At 40.5% G+C, this 23,417-nt stretch overlaps 2 protein-coding genes across 2 annotated transcripts in view; one reads left to right on the top strand and one right to left on the bottom strand.

Moving 5' to 3' along the window:
* The window catches only part of SLC26A1 (solute carrier family 26 member 1), a 37,394-nt gene extending 20,454 nt beyond the window's left edge, over positions 1-16,940 (top strand). The window contains 5 exon segments of the mRNA XM_064736522.1: positions 160-208; positions 210-240; positions 3,387-3,466; positions 10,131-10,782; positions 12,115-16,940. Coding sequence (XP_064592592.1) covers positions 160-208; positions 210-240; positions 3,387-3,466; positions 10,131-10,782; positions 12,115-13,635 — 2,333 coding nt within the window. The 3' untranslated portion in view covers positions 13,636-16,940.
* Positions 1-22,738, bottom strand: part of IDUA (alpha-L-iduronidase) — a 46,002-nt gene extending 23,264 nt beyond the window's left edge. The window contains exons 1-2 of the mRNA XM_064736523.1: positions 22,534-22,738; positions 19,245-19,385 (exon numbers count right to left, since the gene is read on the bottom strand). Of these exons, the coding sequence (XP_064592593.1) occupies positions 19,245-19,385; positions 22,534-22,658 (266 nt within the window). The 5' untranslated portion in view covers positions 22,659-22,738. The remainder of the gene's footprint in view (positions 1-19,244; positions 19,386-22,533) is intronic.
* Between the last annotated feature and the right edge of the window lie 679 nt (positions 22,739-23,417).

Below are 23,417 nucleotides of genomic sequence, written 5' to 3'. Positions count from 1 at the left end.
CTAAAGTTTATCTTTTATCTGTGATTACACTCTACAGGACAAAGATTTTTCAAGTGCTAGTGTTTATTTATATTATCTCACTGCAAGCACTATGACAGCAATACCCAATTGGAAAGGCCTGCACTATATCATCATACAATTTCTAATCTATTCTTACAGAAAGTTGTGATCCTGAAGTACGGTGCTACTGGGTGATGATAAGAACGGTTGTGGAACTACTGTAGCTACTTTATGCCTTTGGTAAGTGCTAATCCATTTGCTGTGTGTTTGTAGTGGGAAATAGAAAGGGGCCTGCATACTGAATGATAGGCTTCCTCAATTTTGAATATACAAACCTGCATTGAATCTTGCAGATCTCAGTTTCTCCTGGAAACTGTACAACAGGAACTACAGATTTTTTCATTACAAAAAAATCAATAGCACAACTCTCCGCATATATACACCATTCTCAGCAGCACCAGGCACTTACCCCAGCTAGAGAAGGAATGTAGAGTGCAGTGCATAGTGGATTGGAAGGGATTGGATGCTTACTTTCAGTGTGCCCATCTTTCCTATTAAAAGGCAACCAAACGCGTGGTTTTTAGGCACATCACTGGCTTGCTATGATATAAAGGTAAATTACAGAGTACTTGAGGCTTGAGAGCATTTTAAACAATGCAGGCATTAGGCTTAATAGCTTTTTTAATTCACTGAATTTCTGAACTTCCAACACTTGCACAGAAGGAAAACATAGCTATTACATTTGGACTATGTACTTTTGAAGATTTTATATTATTGACCGTGACCCAGTAAACAAACACTTTTAACTATGATTCTGAGATTAACTGTCCATATGTGACTCATTTAGCATTAATTTTTTTAACTGTTAGGTTACTAGATATGAATTGTACGTAGCAATGCCAAGAATTTTTCTGAGATCATCTGATAATCCTCAAGTAAATGTATCCAAAATGTCAAATATATTTTGTATTTCCATCCATTTATTTCATAAATACTTTTGTTCAATTCTGCTTTTAACCCTTTACCGTTTTTAAACCAGTTGAACTGTGCATCTGTTCATAATGATAAATAGTAAGTCATACAAACAAAAATCATCTCAAAATTAATGCTCAGTGATCATCATTCTTTTCTACTGTAGTCTCTATACTTAGAGATACGTGTCTTGCTGTAGTACCTCTTTTGGCTGTTTTGCCACTGTTACCACAGTTACCACTGTTTCACTACTCAGCAGCTCACAAGGAAAGACAGCACTTTTAGAACTGAGTGTTAGTGTCAGTGGAATTCAACCAGGATGCCAGGAGCAGCTCACTCAGAATTATTCCTGGACTGAAACCCTGATAATTGACTTCATGTAATGGAGTATGAACTCTCATCTGCATAATCCATTAATGAACATTCTGCTGTCAGTACTTTTGTATGGTAGGCAAAATTGTTCATTATAAAACACTGTTCTGTCAAAACTATAACAAAATTTCTACAGACAGAATGAGAGATTGCTTCATTTTGTCATTTTTTTCTTATGTGGAACTGTCCTGTCCAAATACATTTAGCCTCACTGGCACTGTGCTATACCAAAAAAAAGTTCAGAATTATTATTTGAAGTTTCTTTCTTTTAGATTTCAAAAAGAGCTATTTTTAGGCTAGCTTGAGGCAAAACAAAGTCATAGCCAACTTTATATGGAAGGGGCCAAGTGATAATGATAGAATAATATCCTCTTTTCTCTTAGGAGCCTGATATTGGGAAAAGTGCTGTTGGAGAGAAATGCAGACGGGTCTCTGTCAAAAAAATTGTGAAATGGGCAAACCCCAATTATTCTGCAAATTCCAAGATTGCAAATACCAGAAGTAGCAGAGATTCTAAATATTGGACAGGAGTTGAAAAGGAGAAAAAGTTTACTTAGGTACTGAAGCAGATGGCACACGTGTTTTAGGAGGTCACTAGACAAGATAACTCTTGGTTCTAAGAATTAGATAATGAAATGGATGAAAGGATGAATATGAGAGACTTTAGTTTAAGTCACTTTATTTTTAATGAAGAAATACCTCAAGGCTAAAATTGAATTAATAGAAGCAGTGAAATCCTCTATTCTGTAGAGCACAAAACCAAGAACCACACTATCTTTGTGACCAGTATGAAAATTTGTTATGCAGATAAGGTGTACTACTGCATCCCCTTTTTTCTAGGAAGTACTTCAGCAAAGGGGAAAGTGATAGGAGTGGTTGACCTTCTATAGCAAGACCTTCCATAACAAAGAAGCAAGCAACAAGATTTTGCTAAGAGTGAAATTACCTTCTTAAAATTTTGGATTTAGAACACCACAACTACTATCACCAAGTCTAAGCTCCTGGTAGTAGCCAGTATTTTAAGAATCCATGACCAGTTTAACATCACAGAAGTTCTATTTCTACTCCTCCCTTGCCAAAGTTTTGACTTTTCATTTACATAATTTTTATGTTTCCTTCTTACTTCTAAAGAGCAGCAAGCAACTTTTTGCACAGGGATAAAAGACAATGTTGAAACTCAGCCCTCTCTAGTCATGATTGGGTGCCAACAACACAGTCTTTTTGTGACCTTTCAACTTCTATCTCAGATACTTACTGCATGCCAGCTCATGTTCTTCCTTGGCTGAGAAATAGACACATCTGCTCTTCCCTCAGCTTGTAAGCCAGCTGAATACAGTCCCTACAGGTCATGGCCTTGTGCCCAACCTGTTAATCTGCACTGCTAGTAACCATTAAACATTACCTATCACCTTTGTCAAGGGGGGGGAGATGGATGTTTATTTATCACTTGGATAGGCCTGCACTTATACAAAGATTTAAGATAACTGACAGGGAACTTGGTCATTTATATACCTCACAAGAATGAAGTCTATCTTTGTCCTTCTGATCTGCTTACATTATGAAGTCTTTGGTTTACACAGAAGCAAAAAGTATTGTGATCTGAATGTGCTGACATGTAAAAAAAGAACTCTGACATCCAGTTCTTCCATCCTATGCATTCAGCAGAACAGGATCTACTCCAGCCTGCAAAGGACACAAATCTCAATCAAGACAGAAGTTCTATTCATATACCTTGAACATGTAAAATCAAAAGCTAATGCTACATGAGGATGCATAAACCAGATTAAATCTCAGAAGGGAAGCAGCTTCAAAGGTCAGAGATGTGCTAGCTTGAACTCAGCACAATTTTTGGATCAGTGCTAGTTAATTAATAATCTTATGCATTATTTAAACTCAAATCCTCAGCTAGCGATACATATATATCCAGCTTTACAAAGTTATACAAGTGACAACACACTACCAAACACCAAGCTCAAGATTCCATAAATACCCATTCCTACCCTGAGGAATATTTAGCTAATAATTATCCTTTATGCAAATAGAGTGATATCTGGCTGAAGACTTCCATTCATTCCAACGCTCAAAACCAGAGCTGGTACATTCCCGTCAAAAAGTTATCCAGGTAAGAGATTTGTCTCCCTTCCAGTGCCTCTGAATTCAGGTTAATTTGTTCTTTGCCTGTTTTCAAAGATGAAAAACTGCCTCTTTTCATTTAGTTTGCTTGTGCTGTTGGATTTTCTTTTGTTTATTATTAATATTGCTTATAAGGCACAGCAATTATCTTTCCTGCAACCCTCATCCAAGAGTTCAACCATTTGGTTAGTTTTTATTTCTATTTAAGAAAATGTTATATACTAGGCTTATCTTTGTTTCTCAAAGTAGTACATTGATATTGAAACTGAGACCATTTTCTTAGTGCTTCAGTACAATAAGTGTTTCCAAAATAACATCCTTATTGCCTGTAGTAAACACAAGATGCCACCAAAAACAACAGGAAAAACCATGAGAATGGACTGTCAATTTGGTTTTCTCTGTGACAGCTTAGTACGGCTAAACAATATCCAGCAAAACCACAGGGCAGAACACAGAGCTTAGTATTTAACTTCATGAATGATGACCAAGGTCTTGAAAAGCTATCTTGAAAGACTTATTTTATTTTAAATAACAGACTTTGACTTTGAAACAGCTACTTTCCCAAAAGTAAGAAATCTGATTTTTAGGAATGTTTTTTGAATCCACAGGAAATGCCTTTTTAGTGGGCATTCCAGAAGAAAAATGCTGTCTTGCCGTCAAGAGCATGTCAATAGTTAGATCAGCATTTTCTGGAATCCTTGCACAAAAACTGTCTCTGCAGAACAAGTGAAACTACTTGACCATGTATCTGCATGAATGATTACTCCCAGAGATGATCTTGATGGGCCAGCCATTCCACTTAGCCTTCTCATGAGCTCTGGGATTGTTACCTGTCAGCAGCTGTCACCTTACTCACTGGGATATGGAACTGAGAATTCTTGGGAAAATAAGACTTGAATCACAGCTGCTGGTCAATGCAGACACTTAACAAAGAGCCTAACTTGCCTGGAAAGTCCTAAATCAATTTACAGTTGAAAACAGAAATTGTGAATTGGAGATTTTAATTAGAAATACACAAATCTGAAAGACTCTCAGAACCTCCCTTAGTATAGCAGTTTAATTTGTAGAGGACATGATCTGGCTTTCCTGACTTGTAGAGACCACTAAACTGGAATGCTATTTCCTCTTTCATGTTTAAATTAGTGTAACATTGAAACTCAAGACAAAAATGCTTTGAAGCAGTAACATTTTTCCCCTATATAGTGAAAAAATTAACTAAACCTAACAAGTTTCATATGATTTTCCTACAAGGCATTGCCATGTTCTGTGCCTGCAGTCTGACAGCTTGCTGGGTCAGAGTATAAATAAATGGTTTTCACTGCTGGCACCTTAAGTTTGCTTAAGTCTGCTTCCAAGTACATCTTAGTTCTAAAGATGAAAATATAATAGCTAATGTAAGACAGAGAGAAACATTCCTCTCACTTGTTCTGTTTAGTACCTGATGACTTCTAAAACTTTAAGGTTATGTTGACCTATCTAAGCAACCCTGTAGAACAAAACATTAATAAATCAAAGCAATAGGTGCTAAAGCAGTATTGTCTTCCATTATATGCAGCTAAGGGGACTTTATTTCAGACTAGTCAGTTCTCACAAACTAAATGTATTCCTCACATCTGTTCAAGTATGTCCAAAGCACCAATTGTTGGCTTAGGTTTTTATGCCACCATAAAGTGTCAAAGTGCACTGGGGCATAGTTTCTAGGTGCCGTCCTCTGAAAAAAAAATCCAGTTTGCAAGAATAACACATCCCTGTACATTAAATCTATGCACCATAAATGAGCCCAACCAAGGAGCTTTTTCAATATCGTGTCATTGCTCAAAATCAGAACAGTAATGCAATCATAGCCACTAGAGTCAAGAAAGGTTTCTATGAGACAGAAAAGATTTCTGATATGAAAGATGAACATTAACAACTTAACACCCGTGTTTCCAATCAAATGTTTAACTAGACTGATGTCTCTCATGTTTTTCAATAAGTTATGCAACAAATAAATTAAAAACCCACCCTAACCACATTAGTTTTTAGTGGATTTTTCATAGTTCAAACATGGAGAAAAAACAAACATCACTTGGCTTAAACTCTTTAAATGGCTCTATCCTAAGTTACACTTGAAATCACTATTTCAGTAAGTGAGCAATTATAATATAGAGCTGTGATACCATCTGACTTCTGTTCCAAATAAAGCATTTAAAGTATCTCAGCACAGGGAGACAGGCTCACCGTTGCTACTCCTTCCTAGCTTTATAGAGATACAGCTTCAGATTTTTTGGTAGGCAATCCAAGATGGGGAGGCAAAAGGATGCAAAATAATTAAGTTTTTAGGGGTTGTGCTGTTTCACAAAGAACAACTTATCCATTTAGAATGGTTATACATGTAGCAGGAGAAACTGCCTCCCAAAGAAGCTGCAAATAGAAATCCCACATGAACATACTGTGACGATTGTTTCTTCCCCTGCAGAGAGATTTTGTCAGGTCACAGGTATGATGAAAAGACAGGAATAAAGGTGGGACTAAGGCCAGTTGGAAAGTTAGCAGTTTGTTTGGCTTAAATGGTTCTTTCTCTTGTTTTTATTTTTCACAAAATAAATTGAGTCAATGCATTGAGTCAGGTTAAAACCTGAAAGAATGAGTGGGTCAGAAAAGGCTCTGTTCAATTGCTTTTCGCTCATGGTCAAGGGAAACTTGAAAAAACCTCACTGTGAAGATTCCAAACATAAAGTACAATTAAAAATAACCAAGACTGCTTTCTGTTGTAATTATATGAATGTTGCACATATACATGAATATGCACACAAATCAGCTTCCACTTGTTTAAACAATTGTTCCAACACCGAAGTCAAGCGCAAGGAACTAACATGTTTCATGCTACGTGCTGCTTCATCTGTGCAGCCCTGTTAAGAATGGCTCTTCCAGCAAATCATGACTTGAATAAAATGCAAACATTATGTTCTGTGGAGCTCTGGAGGTCTGGAGGAAGGAAGGGAGGAATACCGGGTTTCCATTTCTTAGTGTGGACTAAGATGAAAATGGGTCATTTGGTGAACCAGTAAAGGAATCCACTCACTGCCCCCCTAGGGCTCCTGCACACTGCTCAAGTATTACCACTTTGGAAGAATGGTGTTGGATCTCAGTGCCGGAATCAGAAGGCTGGAGTCTGCTCATGTGCACGACAGCAGACAGATGTCCTCTTCTCCATTCTGTCTTTGGGGAGGGCCAGAACATTGGAAGCTGCAAGCTCCGCTAGGCTGCATAAATGTACAGGGTATAGCACCTATCTGTGGTGGAATCACACTTCCTTCAGGTGAAGCAATGAGTTATACGTATCATAGCCCGACAATTACTGGATTACACAGCTGAAAAATGGGTTGCTGATAACAATGCCCCTGACCTTATTTGGTGTGGCTTTACTGCATTCTAAAAGCAACAAGGAAACTTTAAACATTAACCGTTTCTGGATACCAATCTAGGTTGAGAGCTGACTGCGTAACAGCTACTGCATTCATTTGAGACGGAATCTGAAAGCATATACAACAGAATAAACAGCTACTTACAGGAAGGATGCCTTTATTTTCAGAAAAAAGAAATTGAAGAAAATAACTTACTGTCAGCTTGAAAACAGAAGAGACATAGTTTACTGTCCTACCTTTTTTTTTTTTTTTACAGGTGGGGGAGGCTTGGTTGTTTTTTACAAAAAGCTATTATTCTGATTATCCAGTACAGCAGGATAGTTAATATATATAATAATAAACTATCATTAAAACACAAGATCTCTTAATAGATTTCCAAAGAAATTGTGTTGAAATCATCTTATGTAATAAAAATCACTATTATCCCTCAGGAAGCTGCTCAAACAATACACACCTCTGAATTGTAATGGGGTTTTTTTGTAAATATCACATTATTTCCAGGTAAACTGTATGAGATTAGAGAAAGGCAGACAGCAACTATGTAATTAAATATATGAGCCAAGTGTACAGAAGCTGATGCAATCTTTTTTATGTAGCCTATAAAAAGCACTCATTGGATATTGAACTGCCCACTAGCTTTTAAGTATGTCAAGCAAGGGCACAATACTTATTTCCTGGCTGGCTGAATTCACTTGGCTGTAAGAAGTGAGTGGCATTTAAATAAGGACTTGCTGTCCTGATGCACAAGCGTGTCATTCTCCAAACTAATTTAGGTAAGACTGGAAGGAAGTATTGGGATTTTGCCTTTTAAAAATCAGCGTCTTTATTACAACTGCTAGCATTCTGTATTTGGTAAACTTTATTCATATGCTCTTAAGTACTTCACCTGGTGCTGCAACTTCATTTATCTTTTCTGTCACCTTTGCATTCTAACAAAGACTAGATCCAACCTATTTTCCTGTCAAAGCAGATCTTGGCTAGCATAACTGTGCAGTACATTAGGGTCTAAAGTAAATTTAGCATTGATAAAGAATGAACATGGATCTTTATAAATAATTATATTAAATTGTAAATAGTGTTCCCTTATGATGGAAATAAACTTACAAAGAAATGTATACAATGGGAGCTAAAATGGGTTTATGTAATTGGGATGGATAAAACTCTACTAATTTTTAAACATACGTTTAGACTGCTATGCAGGTTCTTTTCAACTTGGACAATCAGTCCACACATTTCTAGCAAGAATCTCTACTCTGCCTTTTACCAAGTTATAAATTATCTATAATACCTGAAGATCCTGCTTTGAATTGTGGTTAAACTTTGCATAGCCTTGGAAATCATGCTGCATCATTTATCTCTATGCTGTATCATAATACCTGGGAACTTGTTTAAAATTTCTGCTCTAGTTACAGATATATAATCACCTTATTATTTTCAATCTGATGGCAAAACATAATTATTAAAATCTTGAAAACTATTTCTAAGCAGGATAGACAAAAGACTTTCTAATAAGCCAGTCTCAGTTTGGACTGCTCCAGACAAAGGCTTACAGGCAATTGCTAATCTGTTCTTTTGCTTTTCTATTATGTTTCCAGTTGGACTCATTAATGCTTTTTCTAAATTCAGAATTCTACACCTTAGGCTATTACCTAACATCAACAAATCATAATGTTCTTGTTAACAGCAAAAAATCCCATTAAATTTACTGAGAATTCTGTCAGTAGCATCTAAACTGTGTATTAATTGTTTAAACCACTAAAATTTACCAACAGAATACTGTGCCAGTAAGTTTACTTCAAGTTTTATAAAACTGATGGGTACAGAGTCTGTCTCTAAACAGTAAAAGAGGAAAGAAACAGCTTTCACTTTTAAGTGAAGACAAGCTTTGACACTATGGTAATGTCACTTCTGGCACCAAATAGCTCTGATGCAGAGATCCTGGCTGTTAATAACACTGGGAGAGGCTGAGCCTAGAGGTCTGCTTTCCTCAAAGTTCTGCATACTGTTGTATTGGGACATACTATCTTCATCTAGATCAGTACGAGGCACTCTTTATTTCCCACTACTCTTACATGGGCATCCTCACATGGAAGTCTCTTCTTTCTCTCTACTGCTAACCAGAAAAGATTTGCCACTTGGCATAGCCTGTTTAACATTTTCCATCTGTGTGTTCCTAGTTCATTTTTCTACCTATGTAAGTTAGGACACTTGCATGTTTTGCCTCTTAGCCATGTTCCCACCTGCCCCAAAATTACTTATCAATGCACTAAGCTAATTTCAATTTAATTTGACAATTGAGTAAAAATGCAGAAGTCAAGATTGGTGAAAACAGTTGTGTCCATTGAGGCAAGAGACAACAAAACCCCCCATCAGGGGAATACAAATCATCCCAGCCATCACATATTACTAGAAAACAATCAGGAGAACCATAGGTAGCACTGCTGTGTTTATTCTGCTGTACACGTAATTATTTGTTGTATCTCATACTGGCATAGTTACCAAAGTTGGGTAACTATGGGTTTAAACCTGAAAATAATGACATGTAGCACTCTTCCAATGTGGTAATGTCATGGTGCTTGGTCCGTATGTTACCAATGTGGCGGTATTTGTGAGGAGGCATTTATTACCAGAAGCTGCACATCGGAAAAAATCTACATGCAACAAGTTAATGTTATGTAGCAGCTACAAAGAGTCTGTCAATTCTTTATGTACATATCTTTGGTGTTAGACTAAACTGCTGCTCTGCTCTCCAGAAAACTTTGTTTTACAGGTCCTACCAGGAATGTTTTTCTCTTCTGCACCAACAACAACTGCAGTGACAGATCATACCCCATGAGAGTTACTAATCAATGATTACAAGATGTACTCACTGTAGAGAAACACTATGACCCACCTCACTAGCACACGTTTATTTCACACCATCAAGTCCTACTTCTGGTCACAAAGACCTTTATGATAGAACATTTAGAACAGATGATAGAAATCTTTGTCATAACAAAAAATGGCTAATTTAACCCCATTTTTCTTTATTAGAACAAACTGGATTCAATTCAAAATACTCCTTCATGTGTGGAAGAAAGGACATATTTATTTCTTAGCCTTATGTGGCACTGGAGCCCTGTGAGAGTGTTTTTGTTGGGATGATGCCTCCTTAAAAGCAAAATCAACAAACTTTTAGTGTTAAGTGACTGTGTTAAAAAAACCTTCACGAATTGCAACCTGACAGAGGTTTTCTTCACTTTGCAGGAACACATTAGATGAAGTAAGCACTGGGAAAATGGAAAGACAACCTGAGGCTACCAGAATGGAAAACAACACCTCAGCCTGCTTTCTCATGGAAAGAAAGACTCGTGTCAAGATTAACAGGAAAGAAGTCATGGTAGCTAAGCTGAGAAAGAGCTGCTCCTGCACACCACAGAAGCTGAAGAACTTTCTTATGGACTTCTTTCCTGTTTTGCGATGGCTTCCCAAGTACCGATGCAAAGAGTACATTTGGGGGGATATTATGTCTGGGTTAGTGATTGGGATAATTTTGGTGCCTCAAGCAATTGCATACTCACTGCTGGCAGGTCTGAAGCCCATTTATAGCCTTTACACATCTTTCTTTGCCAACATCATCTATTTCTTAATGGGCACATCCCGTCACGTCTCAGTTGGCATTTTCAGCTTGATAAGCTTAATGGTGGGACAAGTTGTGGACCGAGAACTTCTCTTGGCTGGATTTGACTTGAATGATGATGCCCCACCAGCATCAGGTGACGGCTCTCTGCAGAATGATAATCTGTCCAACACAACTGCCTTCAACCTTACCATTGCGGGGATAAATGCCGAGTGTGGGAAAGAGTGCTACGCTATTGGCATTGCTACAGCCTTGACATTCATGGCTGGAGTGTATCAGGTAAGTGGTTGCTGACACCCAGAGGCAAGGTATGAACTTCCTAAAGTTTTTTTCATGACCTAAGCTTTGGCTTGACTGTCTTTCAATGAGATACATCATCAGTTCATTCAAATGTACCTTGGGCTGTTTTCTCCAGGAAGCCTAATGGTAGGCAATTCAGAGACAGCATGAGGGAGGCAGTTTTCTTAGTTGCTAGTAAACACAGGTAAAACAAGAGTCTTCTGGAAGACCATCAACATTATTTTGATACTCTTCTGCTTCTTGGCCCTGTTGCTTTCATGGGATAGTGAGGCCCAGTACAGATACGGGAAATTCCCAGAGAGCTGTGTACTTAAAAATGAAGAAATCACTTTTTCCCTAGATATTTTAATAGAGGTGTATACCTACTCAACTACTTCTGCAGGTTCAGAATGAGCAGCTCAGTTTTTTGGTAGGGCGTGCTGTGTTCCACCAAACTGGCACCGAAAAGATAATTCAAAGAAAGAACAAGAGGAGAAATACACTGACTAACCCACTTTTCAGACAATGGCTGTGCTGAACTCCTTGACACTTGTCAACAAGGATATCAAGAGAGCACAGAACAAGCATCATGAACATACTCCACAATTAACTCTGTGTGTGTATGTATGTATCGGTATATATATATGATTGCAGAAAGAACCAGCAATCTTCTGGTTGTAGTAAGAAATTTCAGGTCACATATATGAACAAAAAAATGCCCTTGTGAAGTTGTACTTTCCAAAACCATCTAAGAAGAATCAACTAGTTAAGGACAGAATCGTGGAGTTGGTGATCTGTTCTGACACTTTGATCTTAGGCATGCAACAAGGGCCATCTGCACTCCATGTTCCCTTCTGTCCACAGAGCTAAAATTAAAAGCTGTTTAATGAAAAAGCTAAAGTGGGGATCTGATTTGTTGTCAATCAAGTTTTTTTTACAAGGAAAAGGCCATACATGTTAACTTTATTTGCTTTAAGACAGAAAAAAGGAAAATTGACTTTGGTATAACAGAAGTATTTTGGACCCGCTGTTCTTTTGCATGGGGAATAAAAATCAGGCAAGCCACTTCAGTGGAGTCATTTCAGACAAATGCTTGATTGACCAGCCTGTCTCAAACTCCTCATTCACCTCTTGCGTTTGCAGCATTCCACAACAGTAAAAGGAATCACATTTTAAAAGCAGACTGGAAACAAAAAAGGGTAATTCCTGTTTCAAGAATGAAATAGCCAAATACTATTGGCCTCCAGCTAGCTCTCCCCCATCTGTACTTAATTATTTGCAGCAATGGTTACAGCTCATGGTTTGTTTTTTCTTCTTATTCTGTTTCCTCAGGTTCTAATGGGGATCTTTCGTCTAGGTTTTGTATCTATGTACCTATCTGAATCCGTACTAGATGGCTTTGCAACTGGTGCTTCCTTAACCATTTTAACAGCTCAAGTGAAGTATCTTATTGGAATAAAAATTCCACGCAGCCAAGGGCACGGGATGCTGGTTATTACCTGGATTAACATTTTCCGGAACATTTCTCAGGCCAACATTTGTGATGTCATCACAAGTGCCATCTGTATTGTGGTGCTGGTCACTGCTAAGGAACTTGGAGATCGGTATAAACATAAACTGAAATTTCCTCTTCCCACAGAGCTGGTAGTTATTGTTGTGGCAACACTGGTGTCACACTATGGTAAGTTAAATGAAGTGTATGCATCCAGTGTTTCTGGAGCTATTCCAACAGGATTTATCCCTCCAACGGTACCAGAGTTCAACTTAATGCTCAGAGTTGCTCTAGATGCTTTGCCTCTTGCCATAGTCAGCTTTGTCTTCACTGTATCCCTTTCCGAAATGTTTGCAAAGAAATATGCTTACACCATCCGAGCCAATCAGGAAATGTTTGCTGTGGGGTTCTGCAACATCATTCCTTCCTTCTTCCACTCTTTTGCAACCAGTGCAGCTTTGGCAAAAACACTCGTCAAAACATCTACAGGCTGCCAAACTCAAATCTCTGGAGTAATTAGTGCAATGGTGGTTTTGCTGGTGCTGCTCTTCCTGGCACCTCTCTTCTACTCCTTGCAGAAGTGTGTCCTGGCTTGTATTATCATTGTGAGCCTTCGGGGAGCCCTGAGGAAGTTCCGGGATGTGCCAGCAAGATACTGTGTGAATAAGGTGGACACACTTGTTTGGGTAGTTACCATGTCTGCCTCTGCCTTGATCAGCACAGAAATAGGGCTGTTGGTTGGCATTGTTTTCTCCATGTTATGCATCATTGTTCGGACCCAGCGGCCACGGACAGCCCTGCTTGGTCAGATTCAAGACACAAGCTTTTATGAGGATGACTTAGAATATGAAAATCTCTCTCCTGTTCCAAAGGTCAAAATATTTCGCTTTGAGGCCCCACTTTACTATGCAAATAGAAACTACTTCCTAAAGTCTCTGTACAGATTGACCAATTTAGATCCTAACCTAGAAGCTGCTCGAAGGAAGAAATATGAGAAGAAGGAAAAGCAGCATCTGAAAAAGGGAAATCACAAAACTGCTAATGGACTGGGCATTGGAGAAACCACTTTGCAACTAGTTCCTAAGCAAATTGATTTCCAAGCCCTCATTGTTGATTGCTCCTCCATCTCATTTTTGGACACCACCGGAGTTAATACTTTGAAGGAAATCCTGAAAGACTACAAGAATTTAAACATTTCTGTTCTTCTGGCTTGCTGCAATCCCTCAGTGATAGACTCTCTGAAAAGAGGGGGTTACTTCGGAAAGGATTTTGGATGCATGCAGGAAATGCTGTTCTACAGTATACATAATGCTGTGCTGTTTGCAAAAGACCAAAAGCTTCCAGCAGACTGCCCAGTTTAACCCTGTGTCCTCCTTGATGATTCGCCACAAAGTGACAGACAGAGAGGGGTAGTTTGCAACTATCAGACACATAGTTGGCTGCGTAAAGCCATTCCCCCCAAAGAGTTCCACTTTATGTCATATGCTACAAAGGGCAGCCACTGGGGACGCAGTCCAGGACAAGCATGGAAAGGTTAGACCACCACCTTCACTTTAAAATCCAGGCAATGGCTGTTTGAGATGGACTTGCATCTTACCATGATCCTTTGTGACTCAACATGGATGTCAGGGGACTATTGTGGTGGAAGGCCTACTCAGTGCTGTTCTTCAAGTGATTAAATGGCCGGTTTGTGTTAAGAAGGCAAAGCCACTTTCATCAAAAAGCGATCAATACAGCATTCTGGATACATCATTGTTTAAATGGTGACTTGCAAGGCCCTACTCCTTCCAGTCACTCCAGGTGTACTCCTAGACAAGTCCCCACTGTTTGCATAAAAATAAAATGCATAAAATATTGTGGAATGTAGAATATCTCTCCTCCTTGATCACACACACTTAACAGCATAATCTGCCACAGGAGAAGAAACTATGATCCATCACAGGTTCCTTTCAAAATGACCATTTTCGAAAACTGCTGGCTTTGGAGTTACAGAAGTCATCTGTTCTACTGGATTAAATCTGTCATAATTAGTTACTGAAGGCTGTGATACCCCTAATCATGCTGGAAGAAATATGACTCCGATGTGCAAATTTGTAACTAGTAAAAGGATAAACAGAGTTAAGAAAAATGAATGGCTATAACTGGCAGCTACCCAGCTAGTTGTACCATCCTGTAAAATAAGTTGCCTCTGGTGGGCAGACGCAACTATAATTCAGGGACACAAAAGGACCATCAAACATAAAACCTCAGAGCTGTGATGCAGCACATCCCTATCTTCCTACAAATGCCTGCCTGGGTTCAAAGAAAAAGAGGAGACAATAAGGGTAGGGTGGGAAGGTAAATCTGTGAGTTTTCTTAAAGGGGATTGATGGATCAGTCAGAACTGCCTGGCTGGTCTTCTCTGAAGCAATGCTAATGAAGTATTACAAGTAACATACATGGGTCAAGTAAACGGAGCAATGCTTTGTAACTTGTGTATCCCTTTATGTTGAAAAACTTTCACCATTGTTTGTACATACTACAGATATTGTGGGGGTTTTGTTTGCTTGGTGTTTTTTTCCTATATTATTAATCTTTGATTTGAGGTCTACCAGATCATGTTTTCTGAGGCTGGTTACTTTCTATAATAATTTGCATTAACTGTTGTTCGTTATACTTTAGTCATCAGTTGTATTGTTGTATATGTATGCTCTCTCTTCAAAAATAAGAATAGTTTTGGATTTTGATTGTAAGACAGTATGCAGTGTTCTGGCTCATGGCACGGGCAGAATATTCTGTTTCATACTCAAGTTTATAATTACCTGCACAAGAGGTAAGACAGCTGGGCTCACTCTCTCTCCTTTTTCATGTCAGGTTCACACACCACCAAGCATGGAAGGAAATTCTATCACAGCTGTGCCTCTCAAAACTAACAGACTCTAGAAATAGGTTCCATATATAGAGAAGCCATTTCTTTGCCATCCCATTTAAAAAAAAAGTCAAGTCAAGACATCATATGACTTATTTCAGTTGTTTAGGTCACTTAATGAAAGAACAGTCAAACTGAGGTTCTCTAGGTGCTCCAGAGCCTGGCTCTCAGAAACAAGTATTTTCTTAGAGGAAAAGCAGTGCACTTCCAAAAGACCAAAAATATCTTCACAGGGACTATGACTAGCACAGTATCAAGTTATTCAATGCTGGCTTTTTCACACACTCATTGTGTAGGAAGCCTATCAGCTGCACACTGTTAGTACTGCTAAAGCTGCAAAACCTGACAGAAACATCTGACGTGAGATTAAAGACTGATCATTAGCAATATTTTCCTGTCACAAAACAATCCACATTATTATTTAAATGGCTGACTTGGTATGATTAGCTTCTTTCTGTTCTAAAAGGAAGTGAGCAGGGCTCAAGGACAAAAAACTGCTTAGTACCTGCTCTTGTTTGTAACCATTCTTTGATCGGGTAATACCTCTTTTAACGTCCTGTTTGGACCTTAAAGGGCAAATGGGTTGATAAGAATTACTACCAGACAGTATCAATATAGACACTCATAGGACACTGCGTTAAAACAAGCTGTCATTGGAATTCAAATAAAACATCCTACCAACCTACACTTTTTCTAGCTCTCTGGATCCAGCTACCAACATAGAACACAAAAAAAAATTGCAAATATACCCTTAACTCTAGATTAACCTCATTTTAAAAGATGAAAAAAAAAAAGAAAAAGAAATTCCAGTGGAAGGCGTAACCTTGCAAGAGTCTCTGGAGAATAATGAAGAGGGTAAGAAAGTAAGAGTGGGAAGTCTCTTTTTCACATTTAAGTTGGTACCAAAGGATACATAAGTAAAGAAACTTCACTACACATAAGAGGAAAGGTAAACTTTAGAATTTATATATGAAGAAAGAAACTATTGGTCAGAAGAAACTGTAAGAACAATTTCCTGTTTTGGTTTTACTGGCAGAGCTGGCTCACAATCAACTGTGTTGGACAAACAAAACATGGAAACAGCTTCAGTGCTATGTTGTAGGGATTCTGGCAGACTGTGAATTATTTCTAAGGAGTATGTAAAAGGTAACTAAAAAAAGCAAGCCTTTTTCTGGTACATCTATGTTTGCTATACTGAGTTATACTAAAATTAAACATATGAAGATTGAAAATTAACAAAAACTACTGATTCTCTTCTCTCCTAATTTACCAGAAATTAGCTGTCATGTCTTGGAGAGGAGCTGGGGATAGGCTGGTAATTCCAAGTAGGTTAATACTAATATTGAAATAAAAACCGTTATATGCCTTTTAAGAAATGTTATATGCTTCATGTAGGTTGACTGTATTTTTGTTCACTGTGATGCCTTGTGATTTACTACATATCATGTATCCAACAGACTGTAGTACTGCTACATAAAAATGGGAAAGGATTCTTATTGTGGACTGTGTGTGTGTCCCTTGGAACTGAGCAAAGAGACGGAGTCTTCAGCTCGAAGTGTCCTGTCTTGTTGACTAGTGAAGCATGGTCAGAATGTGTCAAAATAGCTCTATTTACTGGCACTGGTAACCAACAACCTGGGAACTGTCCAGTCCATCAAAGACATCCTGAATTTCCCCACAATCATGAATATTCCTGTGTCACAAGACCAAGACCAAGAGACAAATGTGTGCTACTGGCTGGAAAATAAAACTAGGAGTTATTTGAAAACAGTTTGCCTTGTGGTACTCTTTCACAAGGGACAAAATAATGGGCTGACTCCCAATAAAGACAAATACGAAGAGGGAGGGCTTGCTGTACTAGAAAAAATTAAAATAAAGGGATGCACTTGGTATTGGGGGAGTAAAAAACATAATGAGAAAGACCATTACAGAAGTGAGAAGGGGAAGGTGGCAGTCCTTTATTTAAGTACATCTATTCCTTGGCAGAAACATTTATGGCACCTTTTTTACAGATGGTGGCAGCTGTGAAGAAAAGCAAAGTCTCTATCTGCTAGAGTTCCACAGAGGTCCTCTGTTTTTCCTAAGGGCTCTTCTTCAGTCAAGTGCCCATCTACATTCCAAGGAGTGTTCTCTACTCATCAACCCCATGACATAAGACAATTCTGCACTCAGATGGTTGCACTTAAAGCCTCTTTCCATCCTTCTGGAAATCACTGGCTCAGAAAAAGATTTACACATGCACAAAATTAGGCATCAGCACTGAACTTCTCTGCTCAGAATTGCATTTCTGCTCCTGCTGGTTTTTTGAGTACCTATGTTTGTCACAGGCTCTATGCCCCTTTCCCCTCCAAAAGTACTGACATTTAGTCCACTGGTTGTCGTCCCACAACTTACATGTCTTCTTGTCCTTGACAAATGAACATTTTTCTGTAAAATGAGACATTTTAGCTTGGCTCTAAACAGTAGCAGTTTCTAGATTCTACATGTCAAAGGTGGGCTAAAGATTGATGCTGGTAGGGCAGAATCCTACCTTTGAAACACTAAAGCCTTTTTGGGGACTTCTTGATTGATTGCTATGTTTCCACAGTCCTAGAATTTCAATTGTGTCAAGGATTGTATCCTACTTTTTTTAAAAGGCTCAGTGGTTCAGTCCCCACAAAGGCTGAGCAGAATCCATGACAGATGCATTCCTCTCCCTCAGTCATGTGGAACACCCAATTCAACACAATGGCATAGCTAAGAGAGCCTGCCAGAAGGGATTCTGAGCTCCAAGTGCAGATGTGGCTACTTTCTTTCCAAAGGTACTCATTGATTTTCTTTTCTTGAATTAGTTACAGAAACCTGAAAGACTCAATCCACCTCCCAGAAGAAATCTCTAAGACAGGGACTCCTTAAGCAGTGAGCAGGGATGGTTGTCCTTTACATTGGCTCACTCCAAGAGTACATATTGTACATATTCCACAGTCCAGTGAGAGAGGGAGACACACACAGGAAAAGGTGTTTAGTGGAAACTTCAAGAGGGAAAGAAGAGAGCAAGGAGCACCGTTACCCGCTATGTTCACTGATGAATTAAAAAACAGAGGCCACTCTGGGGTACTGATCCAATGCTTACCTGTGTGCAGGACTTATGACCACCTTAATAAAAAGCAGACATACACAAGCACACTCTAATATTGAGAAAGAAAAATTCTGCTCCTAATGCACACTTTGAAACTCCCTACTCCTCTGCTCACATGCCATTTTCAGCATCTGAGCTCTCCTTCCCTGTTGCTTCCCCAAAACAGTAAATTCCCATTCTTCTGTGTCTGGGACAGTAGATGCAACAATAATGTGGACTGTAAATGTGCTCAGCTCAGCAAGAGTCTGGGCCAGGCAGAACTTTTAAGAGCTATTACAATTTTTCATGGGGTTTTTATGGTTTGTCTTTCTTCATAGACCAATTGCTCCTGCTCTAGGCATCTGGCTATTTAGCTGTTCTCACCAGGCATCTTGATATGAATTTGCTCAAGCTGAGTTAAAAGGGACTTGAAATGAATTCCAAGTGTTCTCCTAAAGTCTGACATATACTTCCCTAAAACTAAAAATGCCATTTTGTATATAAAACCTTTTGGACAGGGTATTAACTGGTATTACCCAAATCCAGCCTGTTTTAATTCTCACTACTTGTCAATTAATGCAGTGCACACACGGCTTCAGGAGGCAAAAAGTAACTTCTAAAATAGGCAGAAGGGTTAGTGGCAGCTTTCATTTGGACCTCTCAGTAAGTTAGGCTTGTATCAACCTTTGCTGGACTTTTTAACTGTATCACACTTCCTATATTAAAGGACTAAAAAGTAAGCCATCTTTCTAATCCCTCAATTTCTCAAGTTTTCTACAAACTGTGTCTTTCTTAATTTCTTAAAATTCCAGAATTATTCCCATCTGTTGGAACTTAGCTGACTTCCACAGAAGCAAAGATATGCCCAGCTTGCAATTTGGCTAAGATAAACATCAAAGTGAGTGCCTGTTGGACCCTTTAATGTGTCACATTTTCCTAGACTTCGACTTGAGGTGTATACTTACCTAAGAGCAACTAATTCCAGTAACCAGTGGATCCGAACTTGTTCAATGCCACCATGTGGAACAGAAGAAATGTAGGCAAGGTTCAGCTCTTGGTCGTTGCTCAGGTCAAACAGGTCAGCACGGCTATGAGGTAAAGGAGGGCTTCAGAAAAAGAAAAGAAGCGCATTGAAATATTAAATAGCAGCTCCATTGGGCATGCAAAGATTCCTATGCTACATCCCTACACCACCTCCATGTTCCTACATGGCATGAGGAGCACTGCCTAACATGAGACGAAAGCAAAACGGAGTTGCAGGTCATTTGGGGCCAACTGGCTATACACATTGTTTGGCAAAGAATACAACCTGGGTGCATCTCAGCGCCATGCTGAAAAGAAAACCACCAGCAGTCACGGCTGCACAGACAGTGATCTCAGGCAACATGGCCAGAGGAAACCATACAGTAACAGTTGCCTTGTCTCTGAGGAACCAACCATAAAGGAGCTCACTGTCTTTAGGGCTTTACAGTGGAAGTCAGACAGGCTGATGTCTGATGCAAGAAAAATATGGGCTTGACCTTCTTGATGAAGCCCATGCAATGACATCAATTCCTTCTCTGCTGTGGATGCTACTACACTTCTTTGAAGCAGAATTAGACGCTCAGAGCCTTCATATTCTTCAGCCATGTTCAGCTAACCCTTAAGCACTAGAAAGCACAGGAGTGTGCAGCTTGAGGCTTCTATGTTTCATTCTGCAAGCAGTTTAACAGGCTCAGGGCTATACAGCAACAATCATATCAACTTGACTTTGATATCTACTTATTCCACTGAAATTAACATTACACTGTGGCAAATATCTGTTATTCCAATCTCCACAGATAAATACTGCAAGATGGAGATCTCAGCCCCACCCTTCACAAATCAGCAACTCAGAATGCTGCATGGTTCACTAGGTCTGGGCATCCTTAGGGACTTTCATCAAGCCTACTCATACTGTGCACATTCTGAATGATAAAGCATTTTTATGACAAGAAGGATAAAACAACACTTTCCCTCAGGCTTGTTAAAATACATCCATGTATCTTCACACTGCAGCAAGAGATGACCTGTGCTGTAACTACACACTATATAGGAACTGTTTAAGTCAAAAACTGTTGTAGTCTACACCTTGCCTGTTGTAGTCTGTCTCCCATGATATTTACCAGACTTGTGCTGACTGTAACTCTGCTGGGAAGAGTTATTTAAGTAATCCCTGCCTACTCTGATCCATACAATCATCCCGCCACCAAGGGCACTGATGAATGAATCTCCTACTGCCTAACTGTTTGTGTACAAAGGAAGAAACACCTGACCCCACCTGGACAAGAACTTGACACAACAGAGATATTGCCGATCTATTACCCCATCTCCTGCAAACTTACCTGAAAGTTCAACTCTTTACACAAACCACATCCATTTATAATGCTTATTACAAATCAGCCAGTATACGTGAGCCCCTCTCTGCAGTCTCACCAGCATAAAAGGCACTTAAAAACCTTCTCCATAAGATAGTTTGAAGTCACACAAGTGATACTGAGAAATTACCAGTTCCATTCTTACTAAAAATGTATCAGCCATTTGGATCTTTTTAATTGTTCCAGTAAGCACAGACAACATTAACTATCAGATTCTGATGGAGTGCTTTACTACTACTCGGAAATTCAAACTGGCTTCCAATCAATAGTGGCAAAGACAATTATTTTTGCTTAGTCTGTGTTGAATAAACATTCTGAAATTCACACCCCGTAAGAGAGAAATTTTGCAGAAACTGTGATGGAATACAAAAGAAAGCTGGCAGAACAGTGAGTTCTGTTAGTGGTGCTTTCAGCATCTGTCCTTTCCTGTTCTGAGTGCAAAGTGCCCATTTAAAAGAACTTCGAGCCTTGCTCCCAGGTTTTCTCAGCTGTTGATCCACAGCTGGGCACTCGCCCAGAAAAGAAGCTTTAGCAGCTGGAACTCACTTGTGCCACTGCATGAGCTTTCAAGGGATTTGCAGAAATACTAGCATTGGCCAGATATTATAAAAGAGTAACTGCTGACCCATGGATAGCCTCTGCCTCTGCTACTGCTACTCTGTCTTTCCTTCACATGTCTTTCATGTTTGCAGCTTTCCAAAGTTTTTCACACAATTAAAACCATGAGTGTTTTAACAGGCTGCAGTTTAAATGGGCTAAACATGCTATTTTAAAGGCAGATTCTCATTAATGTTTCCTAATACTGCAAGAAAAATTTAAAACAAAACAAAACAAAAACAAAAAAAAAAAAGAAACAAGAAAAGAAACAATGAAAGAAGAAAAAATCCTGAAAGCCCAAACGTTTCTCTTTATCAGAATGTATTTTAGGTCCACTTCTGTTCCCCTCCCCATTGGAAACCTAAAGAAAAATCTTTTAAGTTTTTTTTTAGTAAACCTTTATGCATTATACAAAAAAAGTGCACAAAGTCCTTTTTCCAAAGCACATACTCATTCCATCTCCATTGCAACTCTTTTCCACATAAGCGTTATTTAACCCACTGCATGCCTAAATGAAGTAGATCATAATCACTTTAGAGTAAAATACAAGCACGGCAGTGGAATATACTATCTCTTACTTTCACGCCTGCTAGAAGCTTTTGGTACTCTCACTAAACTTAAAGGCTGTTCCAATCCTAGTTAGCTGAGCAAGATCAGACTTTCTCCGAGAAGTTAAGCACGACCAGAATACAGGAATTTCTGCACGGTCACCGCCTTCCCCCTAACTTGGGTCAACTTGACCCACTGGCTGCATCTGGGGGTGCATCTGGAAAACGTCTGTCAAGAAGAACCAACTCCTAGAACTATCAGTCTTTTGTTTGGTAGTACTACAACTCTCCGAAGTTTTTCCTGGGGCCCTTTAGGGGCCCTTGGCAATGGAAACACTGAAAAGTAAAGGGAAATGAGCTCTGAGTATCAACACATGTACTGTGCTGGGGAAGGAGATGGACTTTACATGCTCGAGGGGACAAGTAAGCAAGTCAGAGAAGGGGAGACAAGGCCTATTTTTTGGCCAGTTCACACTAACTGCCACATCCCACATCCCGCCCTACACTCTGGACCTGGTCCAGCACCAGGATAAGCGATAAGGGGCAGCAAGGGCCCTCTGATCCCACAGCAGCAAGCCCGGGAGAGCCTCGTTTCCTCCTGGAAGGCAGCGTCCGCACGCCCTGGGGACCGAGAGGGCGGGATGCGGCCGGGCCGAGGGGCCTCTGCCCAGCGGCTCGGGGCTGGGGCCCGAAGCCGGGCGGCGCGCTCTTACCAGAAGCCAGTGCTCCTCCAAAAGTGCTGCAGGGGCCGCTCGGCTCGCCGGGCATCCACGTACACCTCGTACGCCGTGGAGCCCGCGCCCAGCGGCACCAGCAGCAGCCACAGCAGCGGCCCCATGGCGCCGCGAGGGCCGCGGGGCCGGGGAGCGGGGCCCCGCCGCCGCCCGCCGCCGACGCGCCAGGGCACGCCCAGGGGCCCCGCGGCCCCCGCCCTCCGAGCCCCGCGGCCGGGGGGCTCCTGCCGGCCGCGCCGCTCCCGAGCCGCAGCACTGTGGCCGCAGTCGCGGCGCCGCCGGTTCCCGGGGCTCTCCCGCGGGCAGCGCCGCGGGGCGGCTGCGGCTCACCCGCGCCCCACACGGGGGCGGTGCGCACCGCCACGCCCGCGCTCCCTGTGCCAGGCCCGGGAAGGCCGCGGTGACGGGAGCGGAACCGCCCTCCTTCCCCGGAAAAGCGTAGGGGCAGGGTGGGAGCTGTGTCCGCTGGCTACGTGTAAACCGATTTATTGATCTCGGTATTTCGAAGAGCATCTTGCGCTCTCAGCCCAGAAAGCTAGCTGCATCTGGGCTGAATCCAAAGCAGCGTGGGCAGCAGAGCGAGAGGGGGGATTCTGCCCCTTTGCTCCCCTCTGGTGAGACCCCCACCTGGAACCCTGCATCCGGCTCTGGCATGCACTACAGGAAGGACGTGGAGTTGTTGGAGCAAGTCCAGAAAAGGGCCGTGAAGTTTTCAAGGAGACTGAAGAACTTCCCGTACACAGACAGGCTGCGAAAGTCGTGGCTGTTCAGTCGTAGAGAATATCAGATACAAACTGAAAGACGAGAAGTGTAGCTCAGTTATTAGGAAGAAATTCTTCACTGTGGAGGTGGTGAGATGCTGG

The sequence above is a fragment of the Zonotrichia leucophrys genome, chromosome Z (genome assembly GCF_028769735.1).
Source record: "Zonotrichia leucophrys gambelii isolate GWCS_2022_RI chromosome Z, RI_Zleu_2.0, whole genome shotgun sequence".
NCBI classification, from domain to species: Eukaryota; Metazoa; Chordata; class Aves; order Passeriformes; family Passerellidae; genus Zonotrichia; species Zonotrichia leucophrys.
The sequence above is the reverse complement of the archived record's forward strand: the minus strand, read 5'-3'. Positions and strand labels throughout refer to the sequence as shown.